Source organism: Vombatus ursinus, unplaced genomic scaffold (assembly GCF_900497805.2).
Source record: "Vombatus ursinus unplaced genomic scaffold, bare-nosed wombat genome assembly UNPS02014768.1, whole genome shotgun sequence".
In the NCBI taxonomy this organism is placed as follows: Eukaryota; Metazoa; Chordata; class Mammalia; order Diprotodontia; family Vombatidae; genus Vombatus; species Vombatus ursinus.
Genome location: NW_020954546.1, coordinates 24995105 through 25015330, shown reverse-complemented (window position 1 = coordinate 25015330; position 20226 = coordinate 24995105). Strand labels below are relative to the sequence as shown.

The window sequence follows — 20226 nt, the reverse complement described above, 5'->3', positions numbered from 1 at the left end:
TAGTCTTTAATGTTCATCTTATATTTCTCCTAGATGTTATATGTTGAATTTTCCCTTAAGTTCTGAGGTTTTTGTCTCAAAAACCTGAAAGTCTTTGAGTTCATTAAATGTCTATTTTTTTCTTCATTCAGGATTATACTTAACTTTGCTAGGCGATTTTGTACAGCCCTGCCTCACTTAAATGCAATTCACTTGGCAAGTCATGACATCACCTTCCTGCTGTCATGGTCTTCTTCTGAGAATGAAAGACAAACAACAATCTTTCCAACCACTGAGTTGGGCAACCCTTTGGTTGCAACCCCAGCTCTTTTGCTTTAGGAAATATAGTATTCTAAGACCTACAGTCCTTCAACATAGTAGCTGCTGGGTCTTGTGTAATCCTTATTGTAGCTCCATGATATTTAAATTGTGTTTTATTCTTGTTGCTTCCAATGTTTTCTCCTTAACCTGGGAGCTTTGAAACTTGGCTACAATATTCCTGTAAGTTTTCCTCCTGAGATCTCTTTCAGGTGGTGATCGGTGGATTTTTTCTATTTCTACTTTGCCTTCTTGTTGTAGAACTTCAGGGAAATTTTCCTTGATAATTTCTTGTAATATTGTATCAAGATTCTTTTTTTAATCATAATTTTCAGCTAGTCTGACTATTCTTATATTATTTCTTTTCCATCTGTTCTCCAGATCAGTTGTTTTTCTGATGAGATGTTTCACTTTCTCTTCTATTTTTCATTCTTTTGGTTTTGTTTTATGGTTTCTTGGTGTCTTAGAATGTCCTTAGCTTCCTCTTGTCCAATTCTAGTTTTCAAGAAATTCTTTTCTTCCTTAAGTTTTTGGTTCTCTATTTCCAGTTGGTTGACTTTTTTTTCATAATTTTCTTGATTTTCTTGCATTGCTCTTATTTTTTTTCTATTTTTTCCTTGATCTCTCTTATTTAATTTTTAAACTCCTTTTTAAGTTCTTCCAAGAATTCTTCTTGTGCTTGGGACCATTTGATGTTTCTCATTGAAAAAGAAGTGGCTTTTTTTTTTTTAGCTCTGTTATCTTCCTCTGACTATGAACCCAGATCTTCTCTACCCCTATAATAGCTATCAATGGTTGGGTTCTCTCTCTTTTGCTTACTCATTTTTATCTATTTTTTTTGTTTTATTTTGTTTTTAGCAGCTACTATTGTAATCAAGTTGTAGTCCCAAGGTATGGGGAATGATGCCCCAAGCCTCAGGTCCTTCTTAATGTTATTTTCTGAGGTCTGTCTCAGGGCCCAACCTTGGACTCTCCTCTCAATTAAGCCATGGCTAGGGCCTCTAACCACACTGTCCCGAAAATGATCTTGCTCCCTTCGGTCTCTCCGGTGGCTGCAAACTGCAGTTGTCCTCTCCGCCCCGGAACCGAAACCAGGGACTCTGCTCTCCTGCTAGTGCCCACTGCCAACAGGGCTGCTGCCCTTCACTACTCCACTTACCCAGTGCGTGCTCACTCCTTCTCCCTGCAGCCACAGTCTGGGATGAGTCTGATCAGCATAGCTGTGCTTGGTGTCCCTTGACTGTGGAAGGTCCTTCAACCTTCTACTCAGCAGTCAGACCCCCACACTGTCCTTGAGATGAAAGTTTCTAAAGCTGAGGCTGCCCGTCAACCCAGCTGCCACCAGGGCTTGTGTGTCGATTCTGTACAGTCAGCCTGGAGGTATTTGCACTTCACTCAGGCCAAACCTTGGCCCCTGGAGATTGGGTCATTCCTGGGGTCTTCTCAAATTGTCTTAGGAGGACAATTGCTTTATGCTATATTTATTTCTGCTGTTCTGAGGTGATGTTCTGTCTTTTATTTTGTAAAGGAAATTTGGAGAGTTGAAAATTTTTCTGACCTCCTCTACCATCTTCCCAGAATCCTCTCCCGATCCCTTTTGTATTCATCAATGGTATAGGGGAAGATGGATTGTACTTAAGAGTCATGGAGTGTGGTCTCTACCAAGTACTTCCTCAGTTGCCTCGCCTGTAAAATGAGGGAGTTGGACTGGATTGCCTCCGTGGTCCCTCTGCTCTGGCTCAGCTGGGAGTGGTCTGCCAGATCCCTGCGGTCTGTTGCTTCCCCACACCCTCCTCTACTTCCCAAAGATTCTGTTATTCCCTACTAAACCTCTGCCTGGCTGCTGATTGTTGACCTTTTGCCTCTCCCCATACATCAAAGGGCTTCTAACCACCAAGTTTAGAGCAATGTTCCCATACTGACACATTGCAGAAAAGGGTTCTGCCATTTATACTTGAGGCCATCTGCACACTGTTCAGATTTCCACGTAGATTTCTGGCTCTAATGTGCCTAGACCCATAGTGTTAGGAGGGGATGCTAGAATGATCAGTCTGGGGTAGGTAGCTCTGGTCTTCAGGTGCCACTTTTAATGAGGTTAAACTGTTAACGGGGCATTGATACAATGGGAAAAGAAAGAAAAACCATAGAAATGTAAGAAGCTTTCATAAAAGCTAGAGACCGAGAGGCTATTTAAAGCCTCCATAGGAAAAAGTATTCAGTTCACTAGGCATTTTCAAAGCATCTGTTTTATGAAAGGCACTGTGTTAGGTAGTGAGGATAAAGAGATTTAAAAATGACACACTCCCTGCTGTCCTGGAGTTTCTGTTCTACTGGTGGGTGGAGAAGGGTTGAGGGTGGATCATGGAATATGAAATGTGCACAGATAAGAATAATGTCATAGCTAGCTTTTATTTATATAGGACCTAAAGGGTTTACAAAGCAGGCTTTACATATACAATCTCATTAGATTCTCACAACCACCCTGTAAGGCAGGTTCTCTTATTATCCCCTTTTTACAGATAAAGGAACTGAAGTTGAGGGGCAATGGGATTTTCCCAGCCAGTTGGTAGGTGATTGAGGCAGAATTTGACACCCCTCCCTACTCCTTCCTGATTCTAAGCCCATCACTCTATCCACTGCACCACCTAGCTGCCAATGATGCTATCATCATGTGATGGGGCAAAGAAAAGAACCAAAGTGTTCTAGGAAACTGAATACTGAGAACATCTTTCAACTGGAGGGAATCAGAGAAGGCTTCATGATGCAGGTGGCTTCTGAGTTGAGTCTTGAAGAAAGAGAATTATTCTAAAAGGTAGAAATGAGAGGGGAGTGAACCTCACACCTAGGGGACAGCCTATGGGAAGGCATAACATTTGGGATGGCCTGGTGAGTTTAAGGAGCAGTTAACACAGCGAATCAGCATTTCCATATGGGGTGGTTACAAAGTCCTTATATAGCTTTAACCTTTACTAACTTTAGATGTACACATGATAGAAACACATCGCAAAGGGCGTAAAAAGTGAATTCTTCAAGTTTTATGCATTAGTGCTGTTAACTTTGCCTTAGTTAATTTCTATTTGTTTGTGAGTGACAACTGAGAAATATTTTCAGCCGGTTGGAAAAGGGGTTTTGAAAAATGTATCACAAATGACGGCGATTCTGTGGAGTGTTAGTTCAGGCTTAATATTTTAAAAATATTTTACAACAAAATTTTAAATTTAAAAAATTATAAATGCCATCAAAATGCTTAAAATTTTATGTCATTTACAGTGCGTTTCTATCATTGTCATTTTAAAATTATTAAGCATGAAAGTTGCACAAAGAATTTATAATCACCCTGCAAAATAATAGCAAAACTCAGGAAGTCATAACAGAACGGGAAAGTCCATTCAAAATAATTACAAAAAGAGTAAACGTTTGGGAGTCAATCTCCCCAAGCAATTCAATACTCATGCATTTGTTTACAAAGCTCTCCTTAAAGAAATAGAGCACAATTTAAAAAGCTGGAGATTATTCAATGGTCACCGCTGAGTGGCGCCCAGAAAATAAAAGTGACAATACTCCCAAAGTTAATTTCCAGATTTAGTGGAAATTCAATTCCAAAGGACATGTTGCTAGGCTAGATAAAATAATACCAAAATTGATTTGGAACAAAAGAACTAGGATAGCAAGGTAAACAATGAGAAAAAGGTAGGAATGAAGTGGGGGTAGCTCTTCCAGACTTCAGCTATTATTATAAAGTAGGAATCATCAAAACTATTTGGTACTTAGGTAAAAAATAAAAAAGCAGATTAAAGGAAAGGACTGCCAAATGGCCCAGTTTTACTGAGATGTCAGCCATGTGAAAGGCAGTAATATGAAATAAGGAAGGAAAGGTAGTCGGGGGAAAGATGGTAAAAGGCTTTAGCACCAGACTAGAGTTCATATTTTCTCCCAAAGACAGTAGGACACCATTGAAGATTTTTGAGCAAGTGACAGTAATTTCAGTTCAGTTTTTTTTTTCCTTATCCAACTCTTCATAACCACATTTGAGGTTTTCAGGGTAGAAATACTGGTGTGATTTCCTTCTCCAGATCATTTTACAGATGAGGAAACTGAGGCAAACAGGATTAAGTGACTTGTCTAGGGTCACACAGCTAGTAAATATCTGAGGCTGGATTTGAATTCAGGAGGATGAGTCTTCCTGACTCCAGGCCCAGCGCTATATCCACTGTGCCACCCAGTTGCAAAAGGAATAATAACGATAATACTAACATATGTATATATTTATATGCATATATATGTAATAGTTAGCATTCATATAATGCCTACTATGTACCAGGTGCTGTGACAAGTACTTTAGAAATATCTCATTTGACTCTCACAACAACCCTGGGAGGTAGATGCTCTTATTATCCCTTTTTACAGTTGAGGAAACTGAGGCAAATAGAGGTTAAGTGACATTGTCCAACGTCACAGAGCTAGGAAGTGTCAGAGTCAAGTTTGGAACTCAGGTCTTCCTGACTCGAGGCACAGAGCTCTATCTTTTACTGCCTCTGGCACCTGGTGGTCTCATGATGCCCTTTTCTCTCCCCACCAGGAGGAATGATATCTGATAAGTTTATGAGCAGAATGGTATTTATAATAGCTAGCATTTCTGCAGCCCTTTAAGGTTTGTATAGTACTTTATATATGTTATCTCATTTTATCCTCACAACAACTCTTAGAACTTAGTACTATTATTATAGATAAGGAAGCTGAGGCAGACAGAACTCAGATGACTTGCCCAGGGTCACACAGCTAGTAAGTGACTGAGGCAGGATTTGAATTCAGTGCTTCCTGACACCAGGCCCAGCACTCCATTCACTGCATCATCAGCTACCTATAGAGTATTGGGTTTGGAAAGAACACTGAGCTTAGTTTATAATTCAGATTTCCAAATGAGGGATGCCTAGGCAGGGGAAACACCTTTGTGCAGGAGACTCAATGATTTAGTCAATAAACATTTGTTAAGCACCTATTGCATGCGAGACACTGTACCAAGCCCTAGGGATACATAGAAAGGCCTTTCCCTCAAGGAACTCACTGTCTAATGGGAATATTAATCCAATGACTGCAAACATTTTGCCTAGATGGGGTTCCTGGACCGGGAGAAGACATTGACCTTGCTGGAAAACTTCTATGACAAAAGCCCGAAGATGGTTAAAAAGCTATTCCGGAACCCAAGATATTGTAAGTAAAACAATAGGTGGGGTAGTCTGTCAGGCCAAGGTGGTATATTAATACCATCTCCAACACTATTGTGATAGCATTGGTTCAAGGTCGTGTTACCCCGACACAAATACCTTACCCCATTAGCTGCTTTGGTGGAAGCAAAGCTGTGACTAGGACAGAACAATTGGGGCTTTCCCCTAGGGTGCAGAAATTTAGAAAACATTGTAATGTACTTTTTAAATAGCATAGAAACAACTGAGCTTAGCACTTTATCTAGCAAGAAAAATTAGTTAAAATGGGAAACTACTATTGTGTCTCACCCTACTTCCCAACACATTTTGCTCAACTGCAATCACCCTAAAATGTTGGTTCAAGGGCAGCATTTTGTGCCGTTTGTCCCATATGTAAAAATGACGGCTTATGACTCTGTATAGTAATTGTATAGTAACTGTAGCCTTAAAAATTACTTAGTCTCAGAGATAGATATCCTTTTCAATGGTGCCATGAGAAATGTGCTCAACTAGAACTCAACTCCCAGTTACTTAACATTAAAACACCATTTGGTTACTAGCTAAAGTTATTTAAACATGCTTTGCAGAGGTAAAAGCCCATGGGTATGGAGCACTGTATATATTGTTGGACTTGGTTGGTGTGTTTGTTTTGCTGAACCATTTTTTTCTCCTCCTTTTTTGTTATTTTTATAAGGCATGTCTCTCTGGGTAGGGGAGGTAGTAGATATATTAAGAAATGAAGATGATATAAATTTTTTAAAAAGCTATTAAAATTAAATAAATAAATAAATAACAAAATTAATATATTACTACAAATACATTATATATGTGTATGCAATTGCAAGAGACAATTGTGCCTGGACTATCCAGAATTTTTAAAAATATGTCTTGGATTTCTAAAGAAAAAATTTCCTTCTGCACCAAATGCATTTTTATTTATTCTAATAAAACTAGCTAATTTGATGGACTTATTCTTTGGTTTTTAAAAAAAAATTTTTAAATGGGGAAAACTTGGGAGGTAGAAGTACCCAAGGGGTACAGTCAGAAGGACCCTTGACACTCTATATATAATCCTTCATTCAACTTAGAGTCTATGGTATCAGGTATCCAAGTGAAAATTTGAGAATTGTTTTATTTCAAAGGAAGTCACAACCAGAGGTTGTGTACCTTTTGTTTTTGCCATCTGAACCAAAGCCCTTTCTTTATTTTCAAAAGTAGTAGAGTGGAGGGAGTGGCACATTTGGAGTCAGAAGGTCTGAGTCAAAATCCACCTCTGCAGTTTATTACTTCTGGGCCCTTAAGTGAGTTGTTTAACTTCCCTTGGCCTCAGTTTCCTCTTTTCTAAATTGAGTGAGTTGACTTAAATGTCCTCTAAGATTCCTTCCAGCTCTAGAGCTGTCACCCTATGAATAAATTGCTTATTATCTGTGTGCCCTTGGGCAAATCTCTTGGTCTTAGTCCTTCCTGTGTAAAACAAGGGAGATTGGACAAGATGGTTTGTAAGTTCCTATCCAACTCTAAATCTATAATCCTCTCATCTTCTAAGTAAAAGAGTTGGGTTTTTGACTGACAGTAACAACCAGCTCACCAAAAAAAGTTAGCAATAGGAGAAGATTATTGATTGGGGTGTCCTTATCTTCCTTTTATCAGTCATGTTAGGTGTCCCCAATGTGGTCATCTTGTCAGTTGAATGCCTTGCTTTCTGTTCTAGGGCCATTTGTTGACTTTGGAGACATAGAACCAGCTGAGCTCTGGGGAGACTTGGATGATGAGAGGAGCCCTTTTGAGTCATCAGAGCAAATAAGTGCAGCAGAGATGAGGAGACCCCTTTTCGACATTGGGAAGCAATCTTCCCAGTACTACTCAGAAGAGGCTGAAGAGGAGGAATATGAACACAAAATCATTAGCTGGCCTCCCACTCCTATGACCTATGGAGATGACTCAGAGCCACAAGAAACAATGAATGATGAGGAAGAAGTGGATCCTAAGGATGTGATGAGGTCCTCAGAACAGATGCAGGATGATGTGGGTTCCACGGAGGAGTTACCTCTAAAATCACAGACTAAGAAAAGACTAAGTCAAGAAGCAAAGCAGGGAGAACCTTCCACGGAAGAGGGAGAATCATCTGCAAAAGAGGGAGAACCATCTGAAGAGCAAGGAGAACCAGCCAAAGAACAGGGGGAACTGGCCAAAGAAGAGGGGGAACCGACCAAAGAGGAGGGAGAAGCAGCCAAAGAGAAGGGGGATCCAATCAAAGAGGAGGGGGAACTGGCCACAGAGCAGGGGGAACCGGCCAAAGAAGAGGGGGAACCGATCAAAGAGGATGAAAGGCCTGCCGAGCCAAGTTCATCCAAGGGTTCGGTAGTAAAACAGAGAAACTCTGTAGAAGAGAAGAGGGACTCCAGGATGGGAGCAAGAAAACCCTCAGGGGGACCAGCGAAGGAGAATGGATCAGCAACAGAACAGAAAAGCTCGACCACAAGAGTACCAGAGCCTGGAGAAGAGCAAGAAGAGCCTTCAAAGAGGCCACGAGAACCATCAATGTCTGCAGTAGAGACCGGACCACCACCCACAGAGAAGAAAGCATCAATAGAAGGGAAAGAAGTCAGTTCCCTGGAAGAAAGCACCATACTCCAAGAGCAAAGCAGCCAAAATATCTCCACAGATTCTCCAGTGGAAGAGAAAGTTGAAGCGCAGCTCAAGGACTCCAAGTCAACCACAGAAGAAAACCTCCCAGGTAAGAATATATTCCCTGATCCGTCACTGACTCATTTTTTATTGACCCTAAATGTCTTTCCTAATACACAGCTACTGGACACCATTGCTACACTTCACTTGTATTCTGGACTTGCCAATCTTTTGGCTTCTCAGCACTGCTTCTTCAGAATAAATTATTTTGCCTGGGTTTTCCTTTTGTGCTGGAATTCCATTTATAAGGAGAAAATCTGACCACATTAAGAATAGAAGTAATTCTTCATTTACTTGCTATGGGTTATATCAGCCAGCTAGCCAGGGGAGCATTCAGATTGGGAAATGCAGTAAGAACACTTGAGCTCTGAAATTGTGGGGTCTGATGCCAGGGAATTGGTTTTTTAAAAAAAATTTGAATTTTTAAATTTTTAAAAAAGGAAAACTGCCCTGATATTTTAGAACCAGAGAGCAAAATAGAAATTGAAAGAATCCACCTGATCACCTCCAAAGGAAAACTCCTAGGAATATTGTAGCCAAATTCCAGAGTTCCCAGGTCAAGGAGAAAATATTACAAGCAGCCAGAAAGAAACAATTCGAGTATTGTGGAAACACAATCAGGATAACACAAGATTTAGCAACTTCTACATTAAGTGACCAGCAGGGCTTAGAATATAATATTCCAGAGGGCAAAGGAGATAGGACTACAACCAAGGATCACCTACCCAGCAAAACTGAGCATAATTCTTCAGGGGAAAAAATGGTCATTCAGTGAAATAGAGGACTTTTAACCATTCTTGATGAATAGACCAGAGCTGAATAGAAAATTTGACTTTCCAATACAAGACTCAAAAGAAACATGAAGAGGTAAACAAGAAAGAGAAATCATAAGAGACTTATTAAGGTTGAACTGTTTACATTCTGCATGGAAAGATGATGCTTGTAACTCATGAGACCTTTGTCAGTATTAGAGTAGTTGGAGGGAAAAAATTACATGTATGTAGATAGATAGATAGATAGATAGCACATGGTGAGTTGAAGAAGAAGGGATGATATCTGGAGAATAAAATTAAGAGGTGAGAGAACATTATACAGAGAGAAGGAGAAAGGGAGAAGTAGAATAGGGTAAATTACCTCACATGAAACAGACAAGAAAAGGCTTTTACAGTGGAGGGGAAATGGGGGAAGGTGAGAGGGAATGAGTGAATCTTATTCTCATAGGATTTGGCTTAAGGAGGGAATAACATTCACAATGGGGTATGGAAATCTATCTTAACCTACAGGAAAATAAGGGGGGAAGGGAACAAGAGAGCAGGGGTTTGATAGAGGGGAGGGCAGATTGGGGGAGGGGGTAATCAGAAGCAAACACTTCTAAGGAGGGACAGAGTAAAAAGAGAGAATAGAATAAATGGTGGGGGTGGGATAGGATTAAGGGAAATATACTTAGTTTTTCACAACATGATTACTATGGAAGTGTTTTGCATGACTACACATGTATAACCTGTATGGAGTTGCTTGCCTTCTCAATGAGGGTGGGTGGGGAGGGAGGAAGGGAGAAAATTTGGAACCCAAAGTTTTAAGAACAAAAAGTTAAAAAAAAATTGTTTTCACATGCAACTGGGAAATAAGATATACAGGAAATGAGGTATAGAAATCTATCCTGCCCTACAAGAAAATTGAAGGGGAAGGGGATAAGAGAAGGGGGGGTAGATAGAAGGGAGAGCAGATTAGGGGAAGGGGTATTCAGAACGCATGCCATCTTGGGGTGGGGGGAGAGACGAGATGGGGAGAAAATTTGGAACACAAAATCTTGTGGAAGTAAATGTTGAAAACTAAAAATAAATAAATTAATTTTTGAAAAATTCCTTTAATTCCATTTCTAAAAGAGATTTTCTACTTTTCTCCTACATAGAAGATGTCATGTGTTGTGACAGAATTTAAATTGGGCTACTTCAAGGCACTCAGAGAAGGCTCTGTGGCTTGCCACAAACATCAATCTGGGAGCCGTTTCCTTTTGAACTTTCCTTTATTTTCTTAACCTGTTGGGTGAGGTCAAGATCACATCAGGGTTTGTTTGTTTGTTTAAATTGTACCAAAAGGTAATGGACTCAATATGCAGAAAGATACATATATTTTTGCACTCAGGCCATGGGGTAATTGACATTTCTGACTGTGCATATTTTGGTTTTTATTACCAGAGTTTTAGAAAATAAATGCTTGGTAATTGAAAAAAATGTAAAAATTTATACCATCTACCTCTGAGGTCCCACAACCCCACTAACCCTAAATACAGTAATCTAGTTTAAAAAGCAGTGGCTAGGGAGATAGGTGACTCCATCACATCAGCCTAGTGTAGGGGAAGGCCTGGCACACCTGGAGTCAGGAGAAGTTGGCATTAGAAGCCCATGCCTTGGGTTTTCTAGCTATACAAACTTGGGTAAGTTGTTTAAACTTTGTGCCTCAGTTTCCTTATCTGCAAAATGCGTATACTAATACTTGTATGACCTTCCCTAAGACCCTCAAGTCAAGTCTAACTTTTGGTATATGGACTCTCAGTGTTCTAGGCAGTTCTTTGCAATTCTAGGTCCCAGAGAAGGTGTTGACCTGGATTGGGAGAGGGAGTTCTCTTCACCTATAAAATAACAGGTCTAGTCCCTAACCCTATCCTATAGAAATGTGATCTGCTCCTACTACTGCTATTGCAATCTTTCCTGTGGCTGGGCCTCAGTTTTTCCCAGCTGTAAAATGGAGTTAGCCTCTCCTTACCTCATAGGAATAAAGATAATACAAGTAGCAACTGATCTTGGAATTATCATTAATAATCACAGTTATTGAGTGAGCCCTGGTGTTGGCACACTAATGACAAGTCAGGCTACACATGGAAAGATGTCTCTCTGAGGAGGTTTTTATCACCAGGATGTGGGTGATTTCCCATACTGGAATAATTACTGGCAAGTATTTCATCTTTCATGGCAACCAATTCATCGGTGGTTTCCTTTTACAATTTTCAGAAACTGGAGACAAAGACACAACCTGTGAGCCCAGGAGCCAGCTAATAGAAGGGAAGCCATGGTCAGGTGACTCTACCTTTAATTGTCCCTTCCTTTGTCCCTTGGCACACAGTTCCATTGGATGAGAAAGATATTGGGAAAAAGAAGGTATTTACTTGTCTCTGTTCTGGTCTTCTGTGTTCTTTCAGGCGAACTCTTAACTTCTGACCTGAGTAAGACGTATATGAAATATGGAGAAAACAAACAGGCTTATTCAGTCTCCGATGACCCCAGGTTCTCAGGTACCTGACAGCACGGAGTCCACGAAGAGATGAATGGCTGTCAGTGGATGGATGAGCAAAGAGACTAACTCTGATTACCGAGTAAACCCATTCCCTAGGGTGGTGACCAGCCCCGTCCACCTTCTTCCTCCACTAGTAGTAAAAACAAATTCTCTTTGCTTCCTTTCCTTCTCCCCTGATTGTTTTTGGGTCATAATGATGTTCAAGGTCAGGTCATGTAAGACACCTAGTACTCTCAAAACATTAAAAGAGGTGGAGGGTAGGGGAGAAGTCATGACATTGGGAAAATGCTTTAGGAACTTGTGTGTGTGTGTGTGTGTGTGTGTTGTAAATATAGCTTAGAGGCAGCATAGCCAGGGTGAATAGAGAGCCAGCCTCAGAGTTAGGCAAAGCTGAGTTCAAATCCTTTATCTAAGACACTGTATGACCCTGGGCAAGTCTCTTAACATCTGAGTGCCCTAGGCAACTCTCTAGTCACTCAACAAGCATATAATAGTAATAACAACAACAACAAGTAGCATTTATATTTTTTTAAACAAGTACTTTAAGGTTTAGAAAGCACTTTATTAATAAGTACTTAGCTATATACTGGGGGGGCAGCAAGTACAGTGGCTAGAGCACTGGTCCTGGAATCAGAAGGACTTGAGTTCAAATCTGGCCTCATATATTTACTAGCAATGTGACCCTGGGCAAGTCACTTAACCCCATTGCCTCCAAGAAAAAAAAGGGGAAAAAAACTCTATATACTGGGAATCATGCTAAGTGCTCTTGAGGATAGAAAAAGGTCAAAACCCAGCCCCTGTCCTCATGGAGCTCACAGAAAAGATGTTAACCCACACTGGAAGTTGGATTTTTCCTACATAGGAGTTCCATATGTTAATGAGACCACAGGTTCAGCGCTTATCAAATGAGATAACACAGATCAAACCATTTGGCTCTATATATGCTATCATCATCATCATCATCATTATTTCTATTCCTGAGTCCATGCCCAGCTGGAACTCAGTACTTGCCTACATTCTCCTCAGGCTTGGGGGATTTCTCTCTTGACCACATTGCTTCTGTTTCCTGCTGACCAGAGCTGCGTCCAATAATCCTCAAAATGTGGAGTCAGGAAGAGTCAAAGATGAGAAGTTTATTCACCAAGAACTACCTCACCGTGCCGCAGTTTGTTCAACTCCTGGAGATGTTTGTGGGGAACGGCGTCCCAGATGGCGTCATGAAGAAGTTCATCCACTTTTTAAAGAAGAATTATGTGGAGACCCATGAAGAGAAAATGAACCACTTGGAGAAGGTGAGTGTTGTGCGAAAAGCAATAGGTGAGGCCAAATTTTTGAGGGAAAAATGGCATTGTCCCAAGCCCGGCTGGCTTTCATTTCCTCTTTCTTTTGGTCTTTTTACCTTCTCCTCCCCCTCCCCCCAGATTTTGTCGCTTTATTTCCACACTTATTCAACAAGTCACTGAGTTACTCCAAGTCCATGAACTATTTGACCCAAAGCAAACTAATGTCACTTGGACTTTTAATTCCATGCAAAACAACGAAGTCTAGGGTCAAATATTTGACAAAACTGTTGCTCATTGATACCTAAGGCGTGCAAAAACATACTAGATTCAGAGAAGGCACAGAACCCCAAAAGTTTATCGAGACCATGGGCTCCAAACCATCTATCAACCTGGAATCTTTTGGTGGCTGGAGTACTCCCTTTAAGTGACTTGTATAATCAGATGTCTTTAAAATATAGAGAATGCGTTCCTTTTCTCACATTTTGTTGTTGTTTAATCATTTTTTAGTCATGTCCAACTCTTCATGACTCCATTTGGGGCTTTATTGGCAAAGATATTGGAGTGGTTTGCCGTTTCCTTCTCCAGCTCATTTTATAGATGAGGAAACTGAGGCAAATGGGGTGAAATGACTTGCCCAAGGCCACACAGCTAGGAAGTCTGAGGCCGCATTTAAACTCATGAAAATGAATCTTCCTGACTTCAGGCCCAGCACTCTATCCACAGCACCACCTAGCCCCCTCATTCTTCCCATGTTAACATGTTCTAATCCAATATAAAGATTTATATATGTCACCTTCCCCTTTAGATACAAATTCCTTAAAGACAGAGACCGTCTCTGCCTTTCTTTTTGTCCTCAGGCTATTAGCACAAAGCTTGACGTGTAATAAACCTTTGATAAATGCTTGAGGTTTGACTGATTGAACGCTCACATTCCCTGATTTTCATCTTCTGGGAACAACAGTGAATGGCAATCATTTCCCCATTTGGAGGTTTAAGGTCATCTTCTCTCTCTTTCCTCCTCCTCCTATCTGACTACTACTCTGCCTCCTTTGCTGGTTCCTCATCCATGTCATACCCTCTAACTGTGGCTGTCCCCCAAAGCTCTGTGCTAGGTCCATTTCTCTTTTTGCTCTAAATTTCCCTTGGAGATCGCATCAACTCCCATGGGTTCCATTATCATTTCTATACAGATGACTCTGAGCTCTATTTATCCAATCTTAGTCTCTTATGAATTTCCAACTGGACATCTTGTGCTGGATGTCCCATAAACATCTCAGCCTCAGCATGTCTAAAACGGAACTCATTCTCTTTCTTCCCAAAACACTTCCCCCATCTGAATTTCCCTATTACTGATAAGGGCACCATTGTCTTCCCTATCACCCAGGCTTCCAAACTAAGGCTCATCCTCAAAGCCTCATTCTCCCTCACCCCAAGAATCGAATTCATCACCAGATCATTTCTCCCTTCACTACACCTCTTCTATATGTCCCCTTCTCTCCATGTACATGACCACAACCCTTGCTCAGGCCCTTGTCACCCCTTGCTTGGTCTGATCCATCCTCCATACAGCTCCCAAGGGGGTTTTTCCAAATCAGTTTGACCATGTCACCCACCCCTAATCCCACCCTTTGCTCAGTGAGTTCCAGCAACTCCCTGTTACCTCCAGGATCAAATATAAACCCCTTTGTTTTGTGTTGAATGTCTTTCATAGGCTGGTTTTCTCCTATCTTTCCAGTCTTCTTATACTTGACTCCCCTCCACACACCTACAGCTCAGCTACACTGCCCTGTTTGCTCATTCTCAGACACAACATTCCATGTCCTGTATCTTTGCTTTCGGATTGGTCATCCGCCATACCAAGAATGTTCCATCTGGCTTCCTTCAAGGATTGAATCAAATCCCACCTTCTCCAGGAGACCTTTCTCAGTCCCCCTCCCCCTGCTAATACTTTACTTTTGTCTATTTACTTGCCATCTACTGTGTATGTATCTCATATCTACATAGTTATTTTGCAGCTGGGTGGTACAGTGGATAGAGTGCCAGGCCTGGAGTCAGGAAGACTCATCTTCATAGTTCCAATCTGGCATCAGACATTTACTATCTGTGTGATCCAGGGCAAGTTCCTTCACCCTTTTTACCTCAATTTCCTTATCTGTAAAATAAGGAAGGAAAAAAGGAAAAAAAGAAATGTGCATGGTAATTTTATTGTATATTTGAAAGGAATAGCAAGTTGTGCATAGTAGATTTGCAGTTTCATGTGCAGTCATCTTTTTTATTGAACTATGTTGTGGAAATGCTTGTTTTATTCCATAAATTAAAAATAAAACAAATTTTAAAATTTAAAAAGAGAAGGAAATTACAAACCACTCCAGTATCTTCACCAAGAAAACCCCAAATGGGGTCACAAAGAGTTGGACACAACTGAAAAACAACTGAATGACAGCACAAATCTAATTATTTATATGTTGTTTTACCATTAGAATATGATCTCCTTGAAGCCAAGGACTGTTTTTCCACCTTTTTTTGTATCCTCCACACTTACCTGTAACATGTCGTTCAGTCACGTCCAACTCTTTGTGACCCTGTGGACCATGTTGTCCAGAGGGTTTTCTTGGCAAAGATACTGAAGTGGTTTGCCATTTCCCTCTCCAGTAGATTAAGGCAAACAGAGGTTAAGTGACTTGCCCAGGGTCACACAGCTAGCAAGTATCTGCAGCCAGATTTAAACTCAGGTCCTCCTGATTCTAGGTCCCATACTCTATCCACTGAGCCATCTAACTGCCTCTACCTGTAACATAATAAGCACTTAATAAATGCCTTTTGACTGACTGGCATTTATTAAGTGCCTACTATGTGCTAGAAGCTGCGATGGTCATTGGGGACATAAAACCAAAAATTAATCAGGTCCTCCCCTCAGGGAGCTTACATTCTAATTAGAGGAGACATATGTGTGACTACATACATACAAATAAATGTATATATAAAATATAGCGACAGAGATTGGCCCTGTGATTCATAGGGAACTCCTGGATGAAAAAACACCCTCTGCCAATACACACTGGCAACTTCTAACCTTGGAGAGATGGCTGGAGCTTTGAGATATGTAGTGACTTGCCTGGGTTCACCAGCTAGGATGTGTCAGAGGAAGGACTTGAATTTGGGTCTTCCTGGTACCAATGCCAGCTCTCTATGGACCTCACCATGCTTTGTCTCTTGGCATACAAAATAACACATAAAATACATACAAATTGATGTCCTTTGGTGTCACATTGTAGCCCAAAGTAAAGTTATCTCTGTAAAGGACACATGACCTACTAGGAGTCATGTGTTTCCATCCTTTGCAATTCTTCTTGCTTCCTAGATTCATCAAGAGACTATGGAAATGCGAAGGAAGATACTCCTGGAAGCCCTCTTTCAGAAGTGGGATAATGAAGGTTCCGGCTTCCTGGACCTGTACGAGGTCGATAAACTTCTGTTTACCTACAAGAAAGGCATGGAGAAAGTATCGATGATGAAAGGTAAGGCAAAAGCCTTTTTGGACCGGGTCCAGCCAATCACCAGCTGAGTGGAACATTTCCCACTCGCAGTAGGGGCCCCCTACCCAGGAAAAACACTCGTGATTGTGGGTGAGATGGACCATAGAAGGATCCAACTCAGTGTAGGTCCCAGCTGACGATTCAAAGGCAAAACCTAAGTCTCTGCCCCAAAGGTCCTTCAATAATCAGATTCATTCTTTCTCAAAGAAATTCGGTCCCTATTTTCCTGGCTTGTAAAGGTGTATAGGATATATATGTGTGTGTTTACACATATGCAAACACATCTTTACATATATGTATATACATGTGTGTATTTACATATATGTATATACATATATAACATGTGTATGTGTGTGTGTGTGTATATACACATATATATCTCAGAGTTATAGGATCACAGATCTAGAACTAGAAGAAACCTTAGAGTCCAACCCTCTCATTTCACAGTTGAGGAAACTGAGGGAAACAGAGGTTAAATGACTTGCCTAGGGTCACACAGCTAGTGTCTGGGGCAGGATTTAATAATAAAAAATAAAAATTTAATTTCATAATAATAATATAATTTATATAGTGTCTACTAGGTACCAAGCTAAGTGCTTTACAAATATTTTCTTATTTGAGCCTCGTAACAATCCTGGGAGGTAGATGTTATTTTTTATCTTCCCTTTACAGTTGAGGAAACTGAGGCAAATGGAGGTTAAGTAACTTGCCCAGAGCCACACAACTAGTAAGTGTCTGAGACAGGATTTAATAATGATAAATAATAACTTAATTCAATAATAATAATAATAATATTTTAGTGCCTACTATGTGCCAAGCGCTATGCTAAGTGCTTTACAATATTTTCTCATCTGACCCTCATAACAATCTTGGTAGATAGATGCTGTTATTCTTGCCATTTTACAGTTGAAGAAACTGAGGCAAACAGGTCAAGTGACTTGCCCAAGGTCACATAGCTAGTAAGTGTCTAAGGCAGGCTATGAACCCAAGTCATATGTCCAATGTGTGTCTGAACAAAAGTCCCCTCTATGATACCCCCAATCACTAAGACTTCAAAGATTTCTAGTGTTGTCCAACTCACCATCTTCTGTGGTAACTGGAGGATTTAGATTCAAATTTCAATTATGCTTCTCATGGACATTATGACATTGGACAAGTCACCTCTCCTTGAGAAATCCCAATTTTCTTGCTTGTCAAAAAAAAGGGGGGCAGGGTAGTTAGAGTAAATGACCTCTAAGGTCTTCTCCAGCTCTAAATCCCAAGATCCTCCTCTGCCCATTGCTTTCATTTGAACCCATTAGGACCAAGCAAAGTAAATCTAAATTGGCTTCCACATGACATCTCTTTTTAAAAAAACAGACCTATAATTTCACTGGGGGACTGAACTCTCACAGCTCAGCACCTTCCCTGCATTTGAGGGTCTTAGAGAACTACATGGTGAAGATGAAGGGTCTTGCCAGAAGGCAAGTACAAGTGTCAGAGGCAGGATCTGAATCCAGGTGGTCCTGACTCCAAGGTCTACTCTCTAACCATTACACCAGCCTACCTCTTGCTCGTTTGCTACAAAAGGCAAGCCTAATCTAGCCTCCACATGGTAATCTCTCATATGGCTGAAGAGAGCCAAGTCTTCTCAACCAGCCAAGCTTCTTCTCCAGTGTGGGATGAAGGGACATGAGAGGACCTAAGGTGAACATTTCTTTGTGATGCTGCCGACGGTGTTTTAAGCAGACTAGTGACCTGATTGTATCTAAAAGGATGCTCTCACTCTAGAAGAGCTGCCATGTTTCTGGGCATTGGGTGGAATCAGAGCATTATTCACGGCAGGAAGGTGGACAGGAAAAAGGGCCAGCCGTGGGTGGAGAGGAGCCCATCTGTGGGCTCTGAGGGGGCCATGGCCACGTGCCCCTTTGCTCTCATTACATTTGAATAGCTGAAGAAGCTTCCTGTGTTCATTTCAACCTGCAGAAGGGACTCCTAGGACAGGGAGCAGCCCAGGGTCTTAGTTCAGCCACTAGCCAGCCCATTTCTGAGCTTGGGATTTCTCTTTTCAGCATGGCAAGCTTCAGAGGTGGCTGCCCATAGAGACTGTATTCTGGGCACAGTACAGCTGGAAAGATGCTCACGGCTTGCTTAGACAGCAGGATGTTTCCTGGAGAGTAAAAGGATTCAGGACCTGAAAGAAAAAATACACAGAGTTTGTAGAGTCTCTCTGGTGCTGGCCTCTCTGGAGGCCGGTAGAGACAAGGGACATGTCTCAGGGTATGAATGCTACATGCTAGCAGGGCTGTCAGTTGTAGTCAAGGCAGTTGGGGTCATGGGCACGGTGAGTCAGTGGAAGGAAGGCGGGGGTGATTACACTGAGAAATGCCAGCAAGTTGAGATTCAGCTGACCTCTGGACAACTTCTGTGCGGTGTGTTTCCTCCCCCATCCCTTGCCCCTGGTCATTTTTTAAAAAGACTTTTGGATTTGTTCATGCGTGTGTGTTTTAAAAATCACAATACTTTCCTGATACATGTTATCTCATGTGACTTTCCCTCAATCTCTTACTATTCGAGATCTAAAGAAAGGACCTTAAGAAGTCGAGTCTACCTGCTTCGTTTTAAAGATGAGGAAACTGAAATCCAAAGAGTGAGTAGGAACATAGACCTGGAAGGTACCTTAGCAGCCATGGGTGTCCAACGCTCTCATTTTACAGATTAGGAAACTAAAGGGAATAGACATGAAGTGACTTGCTCAAGGAAGTGTAGGAGTAAGTGACAGGATTTGAATCCAGGCCCTTTACTATAAATCCATCCAATTGCCTTTTCCACTGTACCAGGCCATGACAAAGAAAAGCAAATATGTATAACTGATCAACAAAACAGTCAAGTTTGAAAGTATAGGCTACGTTCTGTACCCCTAGTCCCCCTCCTCTCTAATAAGAGAAGGAATGGTTGTTAAATCTTCTGTTCTCCAGGGCCAAGATTATTCATTCATTCAATCAATCCATTCATCAGTAAGCACTTATTAAGTACCTATTATGTGCCAGGGACTGTTCTAAGTGCTGGGGATTCAAATACAGAAATTAAATAGTGCCTGCCCTCAAGAAGATGACATTCTATCCATCTGAATTCAGTAACTTTTTAATGCAGTTTTTGTTTACATTATTATAACCGTTGGTTCTACTGATGTTTGGGTTCTGCTATCTTCAATCTACATCATAGCAGACAAAGGTTCTCCTGAAAGGTAGAGGAGTGAAAAGGGTGCTAACTCTGGAGTCAAGGGCCTCGTTTGGAATCCTTACTCTTCTCCTTCATGCCTTCTCTGGGCTTCAATCTCCTCACCTGGAAAGTCCAGGGTTTGGAGTAGATGAGCTCAGAGGTCCCTTCCATCCCTGGATCTGTGATCCCCTGCTTCTCTGAAATCTTCCTATTCGCTGTTTCTTGTGGTGCAGCGCTAGCTACTCCATGACATTCTGTTTGTTTCAGGCGTTCCTCAGTCAGTCAACAAATATTTATTAAGCACCTACTATGTGTCAGTCACTGTGCTGATGGTACTGAAAAAGAGGGAAAGCACAGTCATAATCTAATAGAAGAGGCGACAAAGCAAAGAAAGACATACGAACAAGCTATTTATGGGATAAGTAGGAAATAATGGTCAGAGGAAAGGCACTGGAATTGAGAGGAGTTGGGAAAGGTTTCCTGTAGAAGGTGGGATTTGAGCCTGAACTTTGTGGGCAACCAACTAGTTTCCAGTTTCCTCATATGGAAAATGGGGGTGATGCTAGCCCTTACCCCTCAGAAGAGCTTTGCAAACCATTATGCTCTCTCTCTCTCTTTCTCTCTCTCTCTGTCTCTCTCTGTCTCTCTGTCTCTGTCTGTCTCTCTTTCTCTCTGTCTCTCTCTCTTTCCTCTCTCTCTCTCCCTCCCTCTTTCTCTCTCTCT

The 20226-nt window shown here is 41.2% G+C and overlaps 1 protein-coding gene across 1 annotated transcript in view; it reads left to right on the top strand.

The window, feature by feature from the left end:
* Positions 1 to 20226, top strand: part of EFCAB5 (EF-hand calcium binding domain 5) — a 127968-nt gene that overhangs the window by 70433 nt on the left and 37309 nt on the right. The window contains exons 6-13 of the mRNA XM_027861707.1: positions 5409 to 5508; positions 7213 to 7628; positions 7761 to 8051; positions 8082 to 8238; positions 11201 to 11266; positions 11389 to 11481; positions 12561 to 12775; positions 16128 to 16284. Of these exons, the coding sequence (XP_027717508.1) occupies positions 5409 to 5508; positions 7213 to 7628; positions 7761 to 8051; positions 8082 to 8238; positions 11201 to 11266; positions 11389 to 11481; positions 12561 to 12775; positions 16128 to 16284 (1495 nt within the window). The remainder of the gene's footprint in view (positions 1 to 5408; positions 5509 to 7212; positions 7629 to 7760; positions 8052 to 8081; positions 8239 to 11200; positions 11267 to 11388; positions 11482 to 12560; positions 12776 to 16127; positions 16285 to 20226) is intronic.